Source organism: Eschrichtius robustus, chromosome 3 (assembly GCF_028021215.1).
Source record: "Eschrichtius robustus isolate mEscRob2 chromosome 3, mEscRob2.pri, whole genome shotgun sequence".
Lineage (NCBI taxonomy): Eukaryota > Metazoa > Chordata > Mammalia > Artiodactyla > Eschrichtiidae > Eschrichtius > Eschrichtius robustus.
The window spans coordinates 121258708-121272390 of NC_090826.1; the positions used below are offsets into that span (position 1 = coordinate 121258708).

Below are 13683 nucleotides of genomic sequence, written 5' to 3' on the forward strand. Positions count from 1 at the left end.
CGTGGACTCTGGTGGGAAGAGGGGACACCATGGAGGACAGCCCAGGAGCTCAGAGCCACAGCGGAGCTCATTCCCCAAGGAAAGGCGCAGGTGCTGAGATGGGAAAGATTGGAAATGATGGCTTCATGGACTCTTCCCTAAAGCAGAAATATCGCGCCTCTCTTAAGCCAAGACCTTTCTTGGTCCCCATGACATGTCTCTCTTTTATGCTGAGACCAGGCTAGTGATGAATGAAGGCATGTTTTGCAATCTGGAGCTCATCCTCTCAACGCCCTCCCCCCATTCCACCCCCACAACCAGCATTTCTTATTCAGCATTCTCATCCTCTTGCCCAGGATGAGAATCTAGACACAGCTAGCAGCCTGTCCTGCCTTCCAACCTTCCTTATCAGTAAAAGACTTGGTGCTTTCAGAGGCTACTCAGAAAGTGTTGAGAAGCAGAAAAAGCCTCTTGCTTCTCCTGTAGCCTGTTTGCCTGCAGATTCTGCAGCCCCTGGTGTCTGAGAATGACACCAGCGACTCATTAGCAGCAAGACATGTGCTTGGGGTGGTTTTTGTAAAGAGTGGTGATGGATTCATCCACATACTCTCCCTGAAGGACCCTGACTGACCTTGTGTACATTTGTGAGATGACTGTCTGGGGTCACAGGTGTTGTTTGTGGTCATGGAAAAAGGAAAGCTAATCGGCAGGTGTTTTGAAATGGACCTGGGATGCCCATAAATAGACCGGAGTCCTTCCGCTGGGGAATTTCTGCTACCACCAAAGCGAATGGAGGTGATTTCTTCTCTAAGTGGGCTGCACTGGGATTTCTCTTTCCCTTCTCCTGTGTCCCTCTTCCAGTTCTCTGGAGCTGGCAAATCCAGCAGGCTGGTTAGAGTACAAACATTATTTTACTGTGGTGTAAGGAAAATATCCCAATACAAGCTATAGGTAGGTGGGCAAGTTCCAGCAGCCTAAAGTCATCTGTTAGAACTTGGTCTCACATATTGCTTCTGCTCTTGTATTTGCTTCTAGGATGACAGTTTAGCCTGCCTTAGCTTTCCTCTGGTCAAGATGGAATCCCCACTTTGCTTCCGTCATCACAGAGGCAGCAGAGTACTCTTGGCTGGTTTCCACACGCAGCCACCCCTCACCACCCACCCCTCTCTTTCCTGGTTCAGACTGCACTCCTCCAGGCCATCCAACACCCCGACCAGGAGGCTTCTCCTTCCCCTGCTCCCAAACTCCAGGCTTCCCAGATCTTCTCCCACTTCTGCTAATAGCCTGAGTGGTACCCAAGAGAGGCCCCTCTAATGATCAAGCCTTTTTCTATCTGTTCTAAACCTTCTCTTTTTTTGCAGGGAGAAATTCTCCCCAGTGGCTACTCAGGTTTTCCTGTGACTTGCCTCTAGTTATTAAATCTGCCTCTTTCTAATTTCCTCTGTAACATTCTACCCAACAAGAAATCACTCTGCCTTCTAGAGTTCTTTCTTTCTTTCTTTTTTCTTTTTTTCTTAATAGCTTGTATTAGTGTAGATTGGTTAAGCTGCTGAACACAACTAAAACAAAACAAAACCTTCCCAACTCCCAAGACAACTTGGCTTAAACAAGATGCAAGTTTATTTCTCTCTTACTTTCATATAGTCTGAAGGTGACCACAGACTGGTCTGTAGGATATGAGAACTTCTATCTATCTGGTTTCTCTCCCTAGTGTGGCTTCTATTCCCCATGTCAACTCATGGTCCAGAGTGGCTGCTAGAGCCCCAGCCATTATATTCATGTTCCAGGTAGCAAAAGGAAAAGAGAGAAAGAGGCAAGAAAGGCATTCCTTCTTTTTAAGGACATTCCTAGGAGTTTTATATCTTACTTCTACTCATCTGTCACTAACTGGAATTTTGTCACTGGAGGCATGACCACATCTAGCTGCAAGGGAAGCTGGAAATTGTCTTTCCTCCCAGTGACCCTGAACTTAACTAAAAATCAGTGTTCTGTGTCCATGGAGAGGAATGTGTTGGAAGAAACCAGCAGATCATCCTTCTCCTTCATCTTTGTACCAAAACTCTCTGCCAGGCCCTTTTCCTAGCTGTCCCCTCTCCTAGGTCCCATACAGGAAAGAGACACATGCTCCATCACATCTCATATCTCAAGAAAAATATTAGTGGAGTTAAAGCACACATTTACATGAAGTGATCTTATTATTATCAGTGTTAGTTGCAGTGGTAACGGTAGTCCTGAGATTCAGTGAGTCTTTTCCATCCTCTTATAGATTCAAAGAAATTGTGTTCTAATGGAGGGAGAAGTAGAAGGACCAAGTTAAAGAGGCCGAAGGGATGGAGACAGCCAGAATGTTTCACCACATTTCCTGATTCTAGGCCCTGTGTCTGACCCTGACTAGAATTTGCTGTTTGCCAACTAACTGTAATGACATCCCTCTGTCCTTGGTCTGCACACCTCTGTCTGTGGAGGTCATCTGGCAGAGGTGTCCCTTTCCCGCCTGTTAGGAGAGTAAGCCTCCTCCAGAGGATGAAGGTGTACCCTTAGTAGAAGTATGTGTCTTCTGTGATTTGTGGAATTGGAAATAATCATGGAGCAAGTTAGCTAAGTTATCACTATCTTCTGTAAGGACCTCTCAAGATCAACAGCACATTATATTAGGAACCCTGCCGTTGAATTATTCTGTAATTTTCAAAAACTGGAAAGATTTTTTGTGGGAACAAAATGCTTTTTTTTTCAAACTCAGTTCTGAGGAAATCGTTTGGAAGGTTGGAGGAAAAAAAAATAATTCTGCTATGATTGAACTTGAAAATATGCAAGTCACTGCTAGTCACTAGGAGCTGGAAAAGCATTCGTAGTCCTAAGACAGTGGAATGATGTCAAGAAGATAAGATCACACATGATACAAATGTGGCAATATCCAATTATCTTAATATTTTGAGTGTGGGGTTTCTCTGTGCCCTGGCAGAAAAGGATGACTGTGAGGTCTGAATCCCACCCAAAAGTCGAAACTGAAACACATTTCTTCAAACCTTGATCGTGAATAGAATCTTTGCTCCCTTCTGGTTATAATTTATTTTTTTTTTTTAATGGACATTTGAAAGCAACCATTAAAGAGGACGTCCAGGCTAGCTTGTCTGACACAAGGTGAGATTGCTTCAGAGCTGAGTGGTTCCCAGAAGGGTCTTTTCAGCCTTCTAGGAGGACTGCGTCTTCCAATGTGAGCTCTGCCGGGTCAGGATGCTTTCTGGCTCAGGTAGACTAAAGCCGGGGGCTCTTGTAAAGAGGGGACACATCAGGCTTCAGAGGAAGTGGGATTCTTAATGTGCTTGGGAGAAGAATAGCAAGAAAGGAACATAAAGAGGGGGAAAGAGGAGAAAAAAGAAGACGTTTTGAAATGTATTCTTTGAGCTGAGGATCGATTTCCTAGGCTTGATGGTTTCAGTCTGAGCTTGCCTTGAAAGCGCAGCACAGTGAGGTAGGGTGTGTGTGTGTGTGTGTGTGTGTGTGTGTGTATGTCTATACGCTCATTAACTTAGCCTGGTTCCTTCTGCCTTGCTGATTCCTAACATATAAAAACCAAACTCTTAACTCTAAATCTAACTTGCTTTCTTATTCTTCCCAAAGGGACCTTTATCAATGGAATTGATTTAGATTTAACCAACAATTGAAAACCTACCAGTTACCAAGCACGGACATGTGCTTTTGTAAAAGTAACCTTATTTAATCCTTTAATAAGAATCATGGCGTGGTTGATATTATTATTGACTGTTGGGTGATAAAGAAACTGAGCTTTAGGGAGGCAAGGTCATGCAGTGGGAGCCTTGGACCTGGCTTTGTACCAGTGTTCTTCCTTCATGCCATGTTATGGAGCTGACAGAAGAGGGCTTGGGCCCTTACACTTTGGGAGGATATTGAAATCTAACGGGAGAGGAAATCTGTCATGAATTAGCACTTGCAGGCAATGTGCTAGGTGCCTAATTGAGACTCCAAGCTACAGAACATTTTCATCTTAAGGCAAGAGAATAGTGAGAAATCTCTCTTGCTTCCTCTGTGGTCACTTCCTTGAGAAGCTACCATTGTAGAGAGAAGCTTGCATCTCTGGGATTGCACAGCAAGCCACCAACCAGTGGCTCCCAATTTCTCATGCTTTTTATGTACAACTTGGTAGGAAGCCGTTTCTTGCATCATGGGCTACCAGGTGCCGTCTGGGCCTCTCACACCCTGTGCTGGTCCTCCCCGGGGAGCTTTTCTTCTTCTCTCACCCCTCTAAGCATGGCAGTCTGAGGCCAAGGCCAGTGTGACGTCATGCCCTCCTACCAACTTCTGCAATAACTCTTTAGGCCAAGGGGTTCCCCGAGCAGCAGTCCAAGCTAGAGCTATTAAGGCCCAATGCCCCTCACCCAGGCGGCCGGCACCTGTCCAGGAAGGCAGGAGTCTGCTGCCCAGCACATGAGCCTGCTGTCTGCCAGCTGGCCCAGGAGGCTCTGTGTGCCAAGCAGGGGGACGTGTGATTGGGATCCGTGCCCGAGTGTTTCCTGAGAAGTAGAAAATGCATGTGACCAGGGCTGCCAAAGCCTGGCCCAGAAAAAGGGATGACAAGAAAAGCAAGGCATGTTTCTTCTCTAAAGAAGACCCAAAAATATAAACCACTACCACAACAACAAAAATATGTAAAACCATCTCAAGAGTGTCATATATTTGTATTTCCACCTCCTGCCCTAAAACTTCTCAGAAAGCCTTGCACGTAGTAGTGGATGGTAAGTGTGGAAAAAAATGAGTGTATCATTAAGGTCCCTGCTCGACCAATTTTATTTTGAAACTCAGCACAGTGCCTGGTACCATAGGAGATGCTCAATGAATAATTGTGGGATGAAATGCTTGAGGAATCTCAAAGTCTTGCTGTCAACTGACCAAAGCCCTCAAGTCTCCTTGCTTGGTCTACCTGCCTAACAAACCAAGACGAAAAGTTGAAAGGCCTAGAAGACATCTTATCTTCATGTCTAAACCCCTGTGATGCCATAAGAAACCCTAGACCCGTGAGTCCCAACCTTGGTGTCCCTAAGCTTCTAAAGGGCTAAGAGACAAACAGCTGGCAGTCCAAGGGTGGCTGTCACACTTGAAGTCTCCATGAACTTGGACTTCTCATCTGACAAATCTGCTCCAGGCAACTGTAGCCTCAGAGATCTCCACCTAGCCTGGATGGTCTCCGCTCAGGTGGTAACTCGTCCTTCCATGCTATCCAGAAGCACTGACTGACAGCTATCTCTAACGCTGGTTTGTAAAATTCAGGAAATCACATTGTTAATCATTTCCTTTTGTTGGATGGACAGACTCTTTTCAAAACACACAAAAACGCTTTTCCATCGAACAAACGAAGGGGTTGAGAATTAGGGGGTGAAAAACATTGGGACATACTACCCTAAGCTTCAAGCCACTAGCATCAGATGTCGGTCCCATCTTTGGTTTAGAAGAATCAAATTATGTCGTAGTTATTTTTCAGCTCAAGCTAGGAATGTAGGATTTGTGGGTACAGGTGTGCTTGTGGGAAATGAAGGAAACTGGAGGAAGGAAGAGAGGGTGTGTATCCACTGGGACTTTTTTGGTTGCCAACCACCTACTCTGACAACATGATGTGCCCACCACAGGCCTCAGGGCAGTTGGTGTAGCGTGCAAGAAGGGACTAGAGGAGTCTAAACCCTGGGCTTCTTGAAGCCAGAGCCCATGTCTGACGATTCTTGGAAATCCCAGCACCCACCCCATTCCTGGCACCTTAGAGGCACTCAGTTAGTAATGAAAGTGAACTGAGCACTCTTCAGAGGGCTCATTTGGGGTAACACGGTATGTGTGACCCCTTCACTGTGGGCCACTGTCAGCCCTCCCAGGAGTTCTTCCCCAGGTACCAGTCATGTGCCAGGCTCTCCCCAAAACCCAGAGCCTTCATCGTAGATAATGTTGGCTTACTGGGGACGTACCAGGCTGTGGGTTCTGGAGGCTCTGGCTTAATGACTGTGTAGATTTGCTTACTTAGGATTTTCAGGCTGATTTGACAGATTTTTGAAGTGGGGGTGGAAGAGGTGACAGAGGGAAAGGCCTTCTACTAGCAGCTGACTCTGGTCCAACTTGTAACTGGACCAGAGGGAGAAAGAGCCCATATAAGGAACTGCTTCTCCAAGGACACTGGACTGAGGTAGAGATCATTGGAGAGTACCATCCTGCATCCTTCCCTCCTTCCCTGGTTCTCGTATATTAAGAGATGCTTGAGTAGATGCTCAGTGCCAGAGGCTCTGTGTGGTCACAGGGGGGGATATGTAGATGTAGGACAGGTTGTCACTGCTTTTCAGAAGCTCACAGCCTTGCTCGTAAGGCGGCAGGTGTGACCTTGGTTGTTCCGAGAGGAGCTGTGGCTGTGGTGTAGATAGTACTTGCCCTGGTGGCTCAGAGGCAAGGGAGCTCCTTTTTAGCTGTTGTCTGGGTGGGCTTCATGGAGAAGGACTTTGAGCTGAGATTTGAAATAGGATGGGACCGTAGTCGGTGGATTTTTCTGGCTGAGATGGAAGAGGGCATTCTATCACACGGCTCAGTGGCTCCAATCATGATGGTCCTATTGGCAGAAAGAAGTAATTGAAGAGGACCAGATTTGGAGGAAATTGTAAAGAAATTAAGAAGTCAGTAGGAACAACTTCCTTCCCTACCTCATATCTGGTTGTCTTCTCCCTAGAGTGTCAGTCATGACCTAGGCCTCAAAAGACGTTTTGTGTGTGCGTTTGTGTGTGTGTGCATGCATGCACACATATGCAGAATTGAAATCGCATCCACTTGGCTACCATTTGTGATAGTCAGAATCCTAACGTTGTAGTAGAGGGTAAAGCGTCTAAGAGTTGAAGACCTAGATTCTAGTCGTGGCTTGTCCCATTTGCTTTGATTTGGGGGAAATTACTTTGCCTTTGTAATCTGCAGTTATCTACTATCTAAGTTTGGAATATTACTTCATGTTTTATAAGGTGATGCAATTCATTGCGCACAAGTACTTTCTGAACAAATAAAAGGTGTTAACTGTGATATTTTCAGGAGGCAGGCACTTTGCTCTCTTTCTAAAAAAATGCAGGGACAACGGATTTCTGTCCCAGTACTTCTGTCCAAAGTTCTGACCCCCTGGGAGATGGCAGAGCAGGGCTGGGGGTGAGGCTGGCAGAGCTTCCCTCCCCCAGCTTTCCTGGTCATGTGTGTTGAAGAACAGCTCGTGGACAGTGGAACAATTGCATGGAGGTTAAGTCTTGTGCCTTCAAATCAAGCAAAGAGGTTGGCCAGAAAGTGTGAGGGTTCCCATCCTGGGGAGAATGCCTCATGCCCTTTCCCAAACCACCTGTCTGTTGGCGGGCTATCATCTCTCTCTATCTCTCAGCCCAGCTTTGGGTCCCTGGACTGCTGTCCGAATCTGAAGACAGCCCTCTCCGTAGATCTGCCCTCCTCCCCTGCTGCCTGCCCTACCCGTGGAAGTATGAATCCAACCGGGGGCATTTTCCCCAGCTCTGAAATAACCTGGGACAGGAAACAGCTGAACCCTCCCAGTCCAACAAATCCTTGGTGAAGAAAGAGTGCCCTCTAGTGGGCATTGTTTGGAGCTGCTCCGGATCCATGTCACAGCTCAGCCAAGGACAAAACAACCCGCTCGTGGCCCTCCTGCCAAGGATCTCGAATCTGCCTTTGGGTTTGGTTTGTTTTTCTCCTTGTGTGAAGAAAAATAAATAAAGAACAGCAGGAGACCAGTTGTGAGAGCAGCTCCGACAGTGCTCTGACAGCCTCCTTATCTTGGGAGGTTAACCTAAGAACCCCAGGGCCAGTGATGGCAGCAAGGTAGACCGTGACATCGGGTGCTTTTTAAAGGGCATGTGACAATTTCTATATACATCACTTACCCGTCTTGGCCGGTCTCTTCCGTGAGGGGTTAGATTTGTGAGAAGGAAACTCTATTTAATAATGATTACCGAAAGGGTTAAATATCTTGTTGGGTGACCCTCCGTGGAGAGCAAATCCACCGCAGTTGATTTCATTTTTGGTAGTGGAAGTGTACAGATCTGACTATTAAAACCCTGTATGTACTGGCATAAACAGGGGATTTTTCCCTTTAAAACCTGTTTCAGTAAAAGCTGTTGGGTGGGGAGCATAGAGGGGCGGGGGCTAGGGAGGGCGCAGGACACCCATCAGGGGAGCAGAAACCTGATCATATGTGATGGTTGCTGGATTAGGTAACAGCTCCGCTGGTTGAAATTGGATCTTGGAGGGTGAGTGTTAACATCTCTGGTGTCCTGGCGAAAGGTTCATTTGAGACCTGCATGGTGCCCCCAGAGATAAAAAAGGAGCTTTTAAATAATCATTTTGTCTCCTACTTGCCAAGAGTGCCGGCTTCAAGCAGTAAATAGGTAGCATCACTCTGCTTAGACATAGCGGCCTTTTCATTTATTTATTTAATGTTGGTGGGATTTTTTTTTTTTTTTTTTTTTTTTAACTCCCTGGCCGAACAGTTTCTCGTACCAGTGAATCTCAACACCCATGTTTACAGTGGTACATTCGGATCCTGCACCTTCTGGGAAGAAATCTGTACACGCAGGTTGTTTATTGGTCCATCCGGGCCTCTGCCCGGCACACATACACAGCCCAAGACCCTCAGAACCAGAATCTTCCATGTAAAATAGTGGAAGAGGAAAGTTTTCTTTTGTTTATATTGTGTATGCGTGTGTATGTGTGTATAGTTATGGTGGTGATTCTGACACATACTCTGAAATTTCTATTTTCACAATCATTTGAGTATAATTTAAAGGGTGTAATTTGGAGAAGACTGTTGGGTTTTTTGTTTTTCCACGTTTTTCTGTTCTTTTATTTTCTTCAAATCTCTGGTTTGGGGCCAATTTCTGTGTCCTGAACTCTGAGTATAAATGCAAGCAACATTGATGTTATGGTACATTGTATTTCTAGCATACCAATTTCTTCTTGGCCACATTTAGAAATCAATTATATTAAATCTTAGGGAATCCAAATTTCTTTTTGAAGAGTATTTGTTTACAGGATTCATCAAATTATATAAAAGCTAAGCGAAATGATAACACTCTTACTGTGCGTGTGTGTTTTTTTCCCCCCAACTAAATGTATCTTTCGTACCTGAGGGGGGAAAAAAAAAGAGTCAGTGTAGATTATGGCTTTACCCTCTGTGATGGTCCTGGAACTTCTTTGGTGGGTAGGGGGTTACGCTGTATCCTTTCAGTGTCCTTGGCCAGCTTTAGCAATTTCCTTTCTTATTTCATTTAAAACCAGTTAGATTTCAAAACCAAGAAAAATATTAATTAGGTAGGTGTACAGAGTTTGTGTGGACGTTTTGTGCTTCCCGTTGATTGTTCAAACGAAAAAGTGGGGCATGGGCGTGGGTGCAACTGAGAGAGGCTGGAAAGGGAAAATATTCTCAGAGGTAAATATTGGGCACATGGGAAACACTAGTAGTAACATGCCCATCTAGTCACCTACCTAGTACCTGGAGGAACTAGTACCAGCACTTTGGTCTGTGCATGCCTATCTCTTTGCCTCTCTTTCTCCTCTCATAATGAACTGAACTTTGCTAGAGGAATAAGCTAGTGGGCTGAGCAAGTCGGTCTTAAGCACAGGTGCTGTCTGACGATGCCCATCATCACCTCAGGTAAGGCAGTGTTCAGGTGGCCCTAGGAAAGCACGTCTTCACCATTAAGATGACATGATTATTTTTTGCTTTGCTACCGTTGTTGCGACCAGAAACCATTACGAGATCTGTCAGTGCTGGATCTGTCAGGAAGGATTGTTTTAGAGTGATGAGGAGGAGCCACGTGGAGGCACCACTGCCTGGCTCAGGTGTGACCAGCCTCAGCATCTTGGGGAGGTTTCCCGCCAGCCGAAGTTTGCAGCCTCTTCTGGGATATACTGGCCATATTAGTGTCAAGTTTTGCCTCAGCACCAATTTTTTAATGATCAAGCAGAAGTGCAACAATTACAGAATGGCTCAGAGTTGATCTTCTTTTTCTTTTTTCATTTGTAGATGGCCCATAGATACTTTTCGTTGGTAAAGTAATTAAAATTCATTCAATAAAATTCACTGGGGAAACATCCATAAACCCCACGTAAATGCCCTCACCTGGAAGAATTCACTGGGCTGTACGGGCGAGGAAGGAGGGGTTCCTGGGCTCTAAGCCCAGCTGCTTGGGGGGTCACATTCTTTTCCGCACCTTTAGGGACTGGTATTCAGGAAATGGTTACTGCATTCATTTCCTTTCTTAAGGAAACCTTTGTTAGTGGTGATATGTTCTTCTGAGAACTTTGTAGATCTGAGTAAATAAATTCAAGGAACTGAATAACATGACTAAATCTTTATTATTCTAAGATCAAAGGGACAGTTTCCCATTACAAAAGAAGGATTTCATTGGAAAAAGGTCCACAAAATAAACCTCCAGGATCCCCTAACCTGTGCCATTAACAACGTAGCAATTTTATTTTAGTGCAGCAGAATATTAAAAATTCAGATGCGAGAGGAGAACCTGGGTCCTGAAGTGCGGGCTTGTTGTGTGTCGGGGTGGACTTGCTTCTTTCCTCCCCAGCTAACTGCCTTCCCCAGGTCCTCCCTTCCCTCCTCCCGTCCTTTCTCACTTCATGGGGTGTGGGGGGCATGTGTTTCTACCCTGTGCCTTTAATTCTCCTGCTCCTAACCGCCACCCCTGGTCCACGTGGCTTGACCTTCCACTTGACTGTCTCCTGTTTCATGAAAGCAAAGCTGCCCTTTTCCTTTTAGCACAGGAATCGGGCTTTCCTTTGAAACAACTTCCAAGGTTGCTTCTTGTCATGCCTGTTAGAAGCCAGGAGCATGTGGACACAGCCAGCAGTTATGCTGGTATTATACGTGACGAAATGCCCTGAATGTCTACATGTCCCCGCGGATTGAGCTCAGATCCGCCTTCCCTGTCACAACCCCGTGGGGCTGGCTTGCTAGGGCTCAGGAGACAACTGCACCTGGCACCGTCCCCGTGGTGTTCACCAGATGCATCGTGGCTGGAAACAGCCCTGGACTCTCTGGCTGCACCAGTGCTCACATACCCACCAGGCCGCGTAGACCCTGCCATCTCCATCCCCAAGATGTGAACGAGCATGGGACGCCTTCTCCTCTGTCTTTAATCATGTTCCTCCTTTCCTACCCTCAATTTGTTTTTAATTGGAAATTCTTTTTGTGTTCGCTCTCAACAAAGGTTTGGCTGCTGACGACTAAACTGGGCTCAGATGAGTGATTTACTTTATGGCAGGTTGTATGAAGGTAGTAAAAAGAGACTGCCTAGCTCTTCTGCTGATTTACTAAATCACTTGATCTCTTTCAGTCCAAATCACCCCTTCATCCCCCGCAAAGGGTCATGGTGTTTTAATAAAGAGCAGCCTCTAACAGAGCTGAGCCTCCTCTATCCTATCAGAATACCGGCTTCTCTGAATCCCTGAGACAGCTTGTTAAAAGGACCTCACCCTTGTTTGTACCAGGATGGAGTTCTTATCACCCAGAACAGATTGATCTCAATGTGGGGAGATAGAAATCCCTAGTCCAGGGGAGAGGTCTTTACACTTCACTCCAAATTAACTGGATTTGCCTGGCTTAGATTATTTTGGAGATGAAAATTCAGGCTGATCGAATATTACAAAGTCAATGAGTGTAAAACCACAACCTCACAGAAATCTAAAATTAGAAATGAAGAAGGAAGTGCTTTTCCTTGAATTAAAGTTTGGCAGTTTGGGGATGAAAGTGAAAATTATATTGCTATAGTTAAGTTTTTTGTAGATTTGAAATTTCTTTCACTGTGGTAAAATATACATAAGCTAAAATTTATCATTATAACTATTTTTAAGTGTACAGTTCAGTGGCATTAAGTACATTCGCATTGTTGTGCAGCCATCACCACCCCCCATCTCAAGAACTTTTTCATCTTCCCAAAATGAAACTCTGTACCGGTTAATCACGAACTCCTTATCCCCCCACCCTCCCCACAGCCCGTGGTACCCACTGGTCTACTTTCTGCCTCCATCAATTTGACTATGCTAGGTACCTCATATGATGGGATATAATTAATTTGGGGAACAAAGCAAATCTCTCCTTGCATTTTCTCCTCCTCCAATTCCTCTCTTTTTCCAACCCGTTGCTCAGATGCCATATTGCAAGTAATTTGAGACTTAGCCAAATGATACATTGGGAGTTTTTTTGTTGTTGTTTTAAAAATTTGCTTCGTTGGGTTACTATTAACTCCTCCCCACTCTTTTGGGTCTTCCTGCAGTTTTGAGTATCCGGGGAGCGCAGGAAGAGGAGCCAACAGACCCCCAGCTGATGCGACTGGACAACATGCTGCTGGCGGAGGGCGTGGCCGGGCCAGAGAAGGGTGGCGGCTCGGCCGCGGCGGCTGCGGCGGCGGCAGCTTCTGGAGGCGCAGGTTCCGACAACTCGGTGGAGCATTCTGATTACAGAGCCAAACTCTCACAGATCAGACAAATCTACCACACGGAGCTGGAGAAATACGAGCAGGTAACCACAGCCCTGTGGGGTCTGGGCACCCCCCCAACCCCGCCCTTCAGGAAAAGGGCGGAGGCATCAGGAAACTCAGGGCTGTGGACCCCGAGGCAGACAGCCTTTCCTGGAGACTGACATCTGGGGTCCAGCATTTCCGGCCTCACCCCAGAGCCACTTGCTGAACCTGAGCCCACCAAGGCCTTGGTGTCCACTGTTGAAAACCCGGGCAAAGTAGAGATAAAGCCATTGAAAAAAAAATCGAAGTTGTAAATGATGATTTCAGGAAACGTCCATAGTCAATATAAGGAAAACTCAGTCCCTGGAGCTCTGGAGTGTTTCCCTATGGGCATGCAGCCCCGGGGCTCTCAGGGTGTTATAGGTCATGAGCAGAGTCACCACCTGACCTGGGGGAGGTGGGTGGGCTCCTCTGGCCCTTGTCTGCTCGTTCATTAGGAGGATTCCTCACCACCCTGGTGCTCATGGAATCCTATGGGAACTGATACTAAAGCCCCTCACTCTACCTAGATTCGGTTCGAATGGGAGTCAAACATGTTCTGCTTTTTATGTATGGTATGCAATACGAGACACACCTCCAGCTATAAGAAGAGTAGAGGGTCTCAGGGGACCCCTGGAGTCAGATAAAGTTGAAATACAGTCCTGACACTCCACTAAATTGTCTCTGGGATCCAGTGGTCCACATACTATACCCTAAAAGCCGGTGGTATTTGGCAAGGAGCTGTGGATTGGAGTCTAGGATATCAAAGAGGCATAAAAATCATAGGAAGGAAAGGCTAAGAAAGGCTTTAAGTCATAGAACAGTATATAAATGTTGTACGGTATTCTAATTATAATAGCGCCCCTCTCTACTAGAGGACCCCCCCCCACACACACACATGTGAATTTAAATATCAATATTGTTTCCTCTGGTCAGTATGAGCAATACTACTTTATTAGGAGTCCCTTAACATCAGGCTTTCCTCCCATTATTTAGCTGACAGATATATTTGTTGTCATGTCTTTGGATGTGACATTGTCCTGAAGTTCTAAGTTAACTTACTTTCACTGAATTGTTAGGTTTATGGCTTTATTTTCTTTTTTAAGAGTCACAGAAGAAGGGGGAGAAAAAGCAAAAAGTGGAAGACCCTGTACTGCCCACT

The 13683-nt window shown here is 45.8% G+C and overlaps 1 protein-coding gene across 2 annotated transcripts in view; it reads left to right on the top strand.

Moving 5' to 3' along the window:
• PBX1 (PBX homeobox 1) overlaps positions 1-13683 on the top strand; it is a 287434-nt gene that overhangs the window by 210916 nt on the left and 62835 nt on the right. For both annotated transcript variants that reach the window (XM_068541179.1, XM_068541178.1), the window contains one exon: positions 12297-12541. In XM_068541179.1, coding sequence (XP_068397280.1) covers positions 12297-12541 — 245 coding nt within the window. The remainder of the gene's footprint in view (positions 1-12296; positions 12542-13683) is intronic.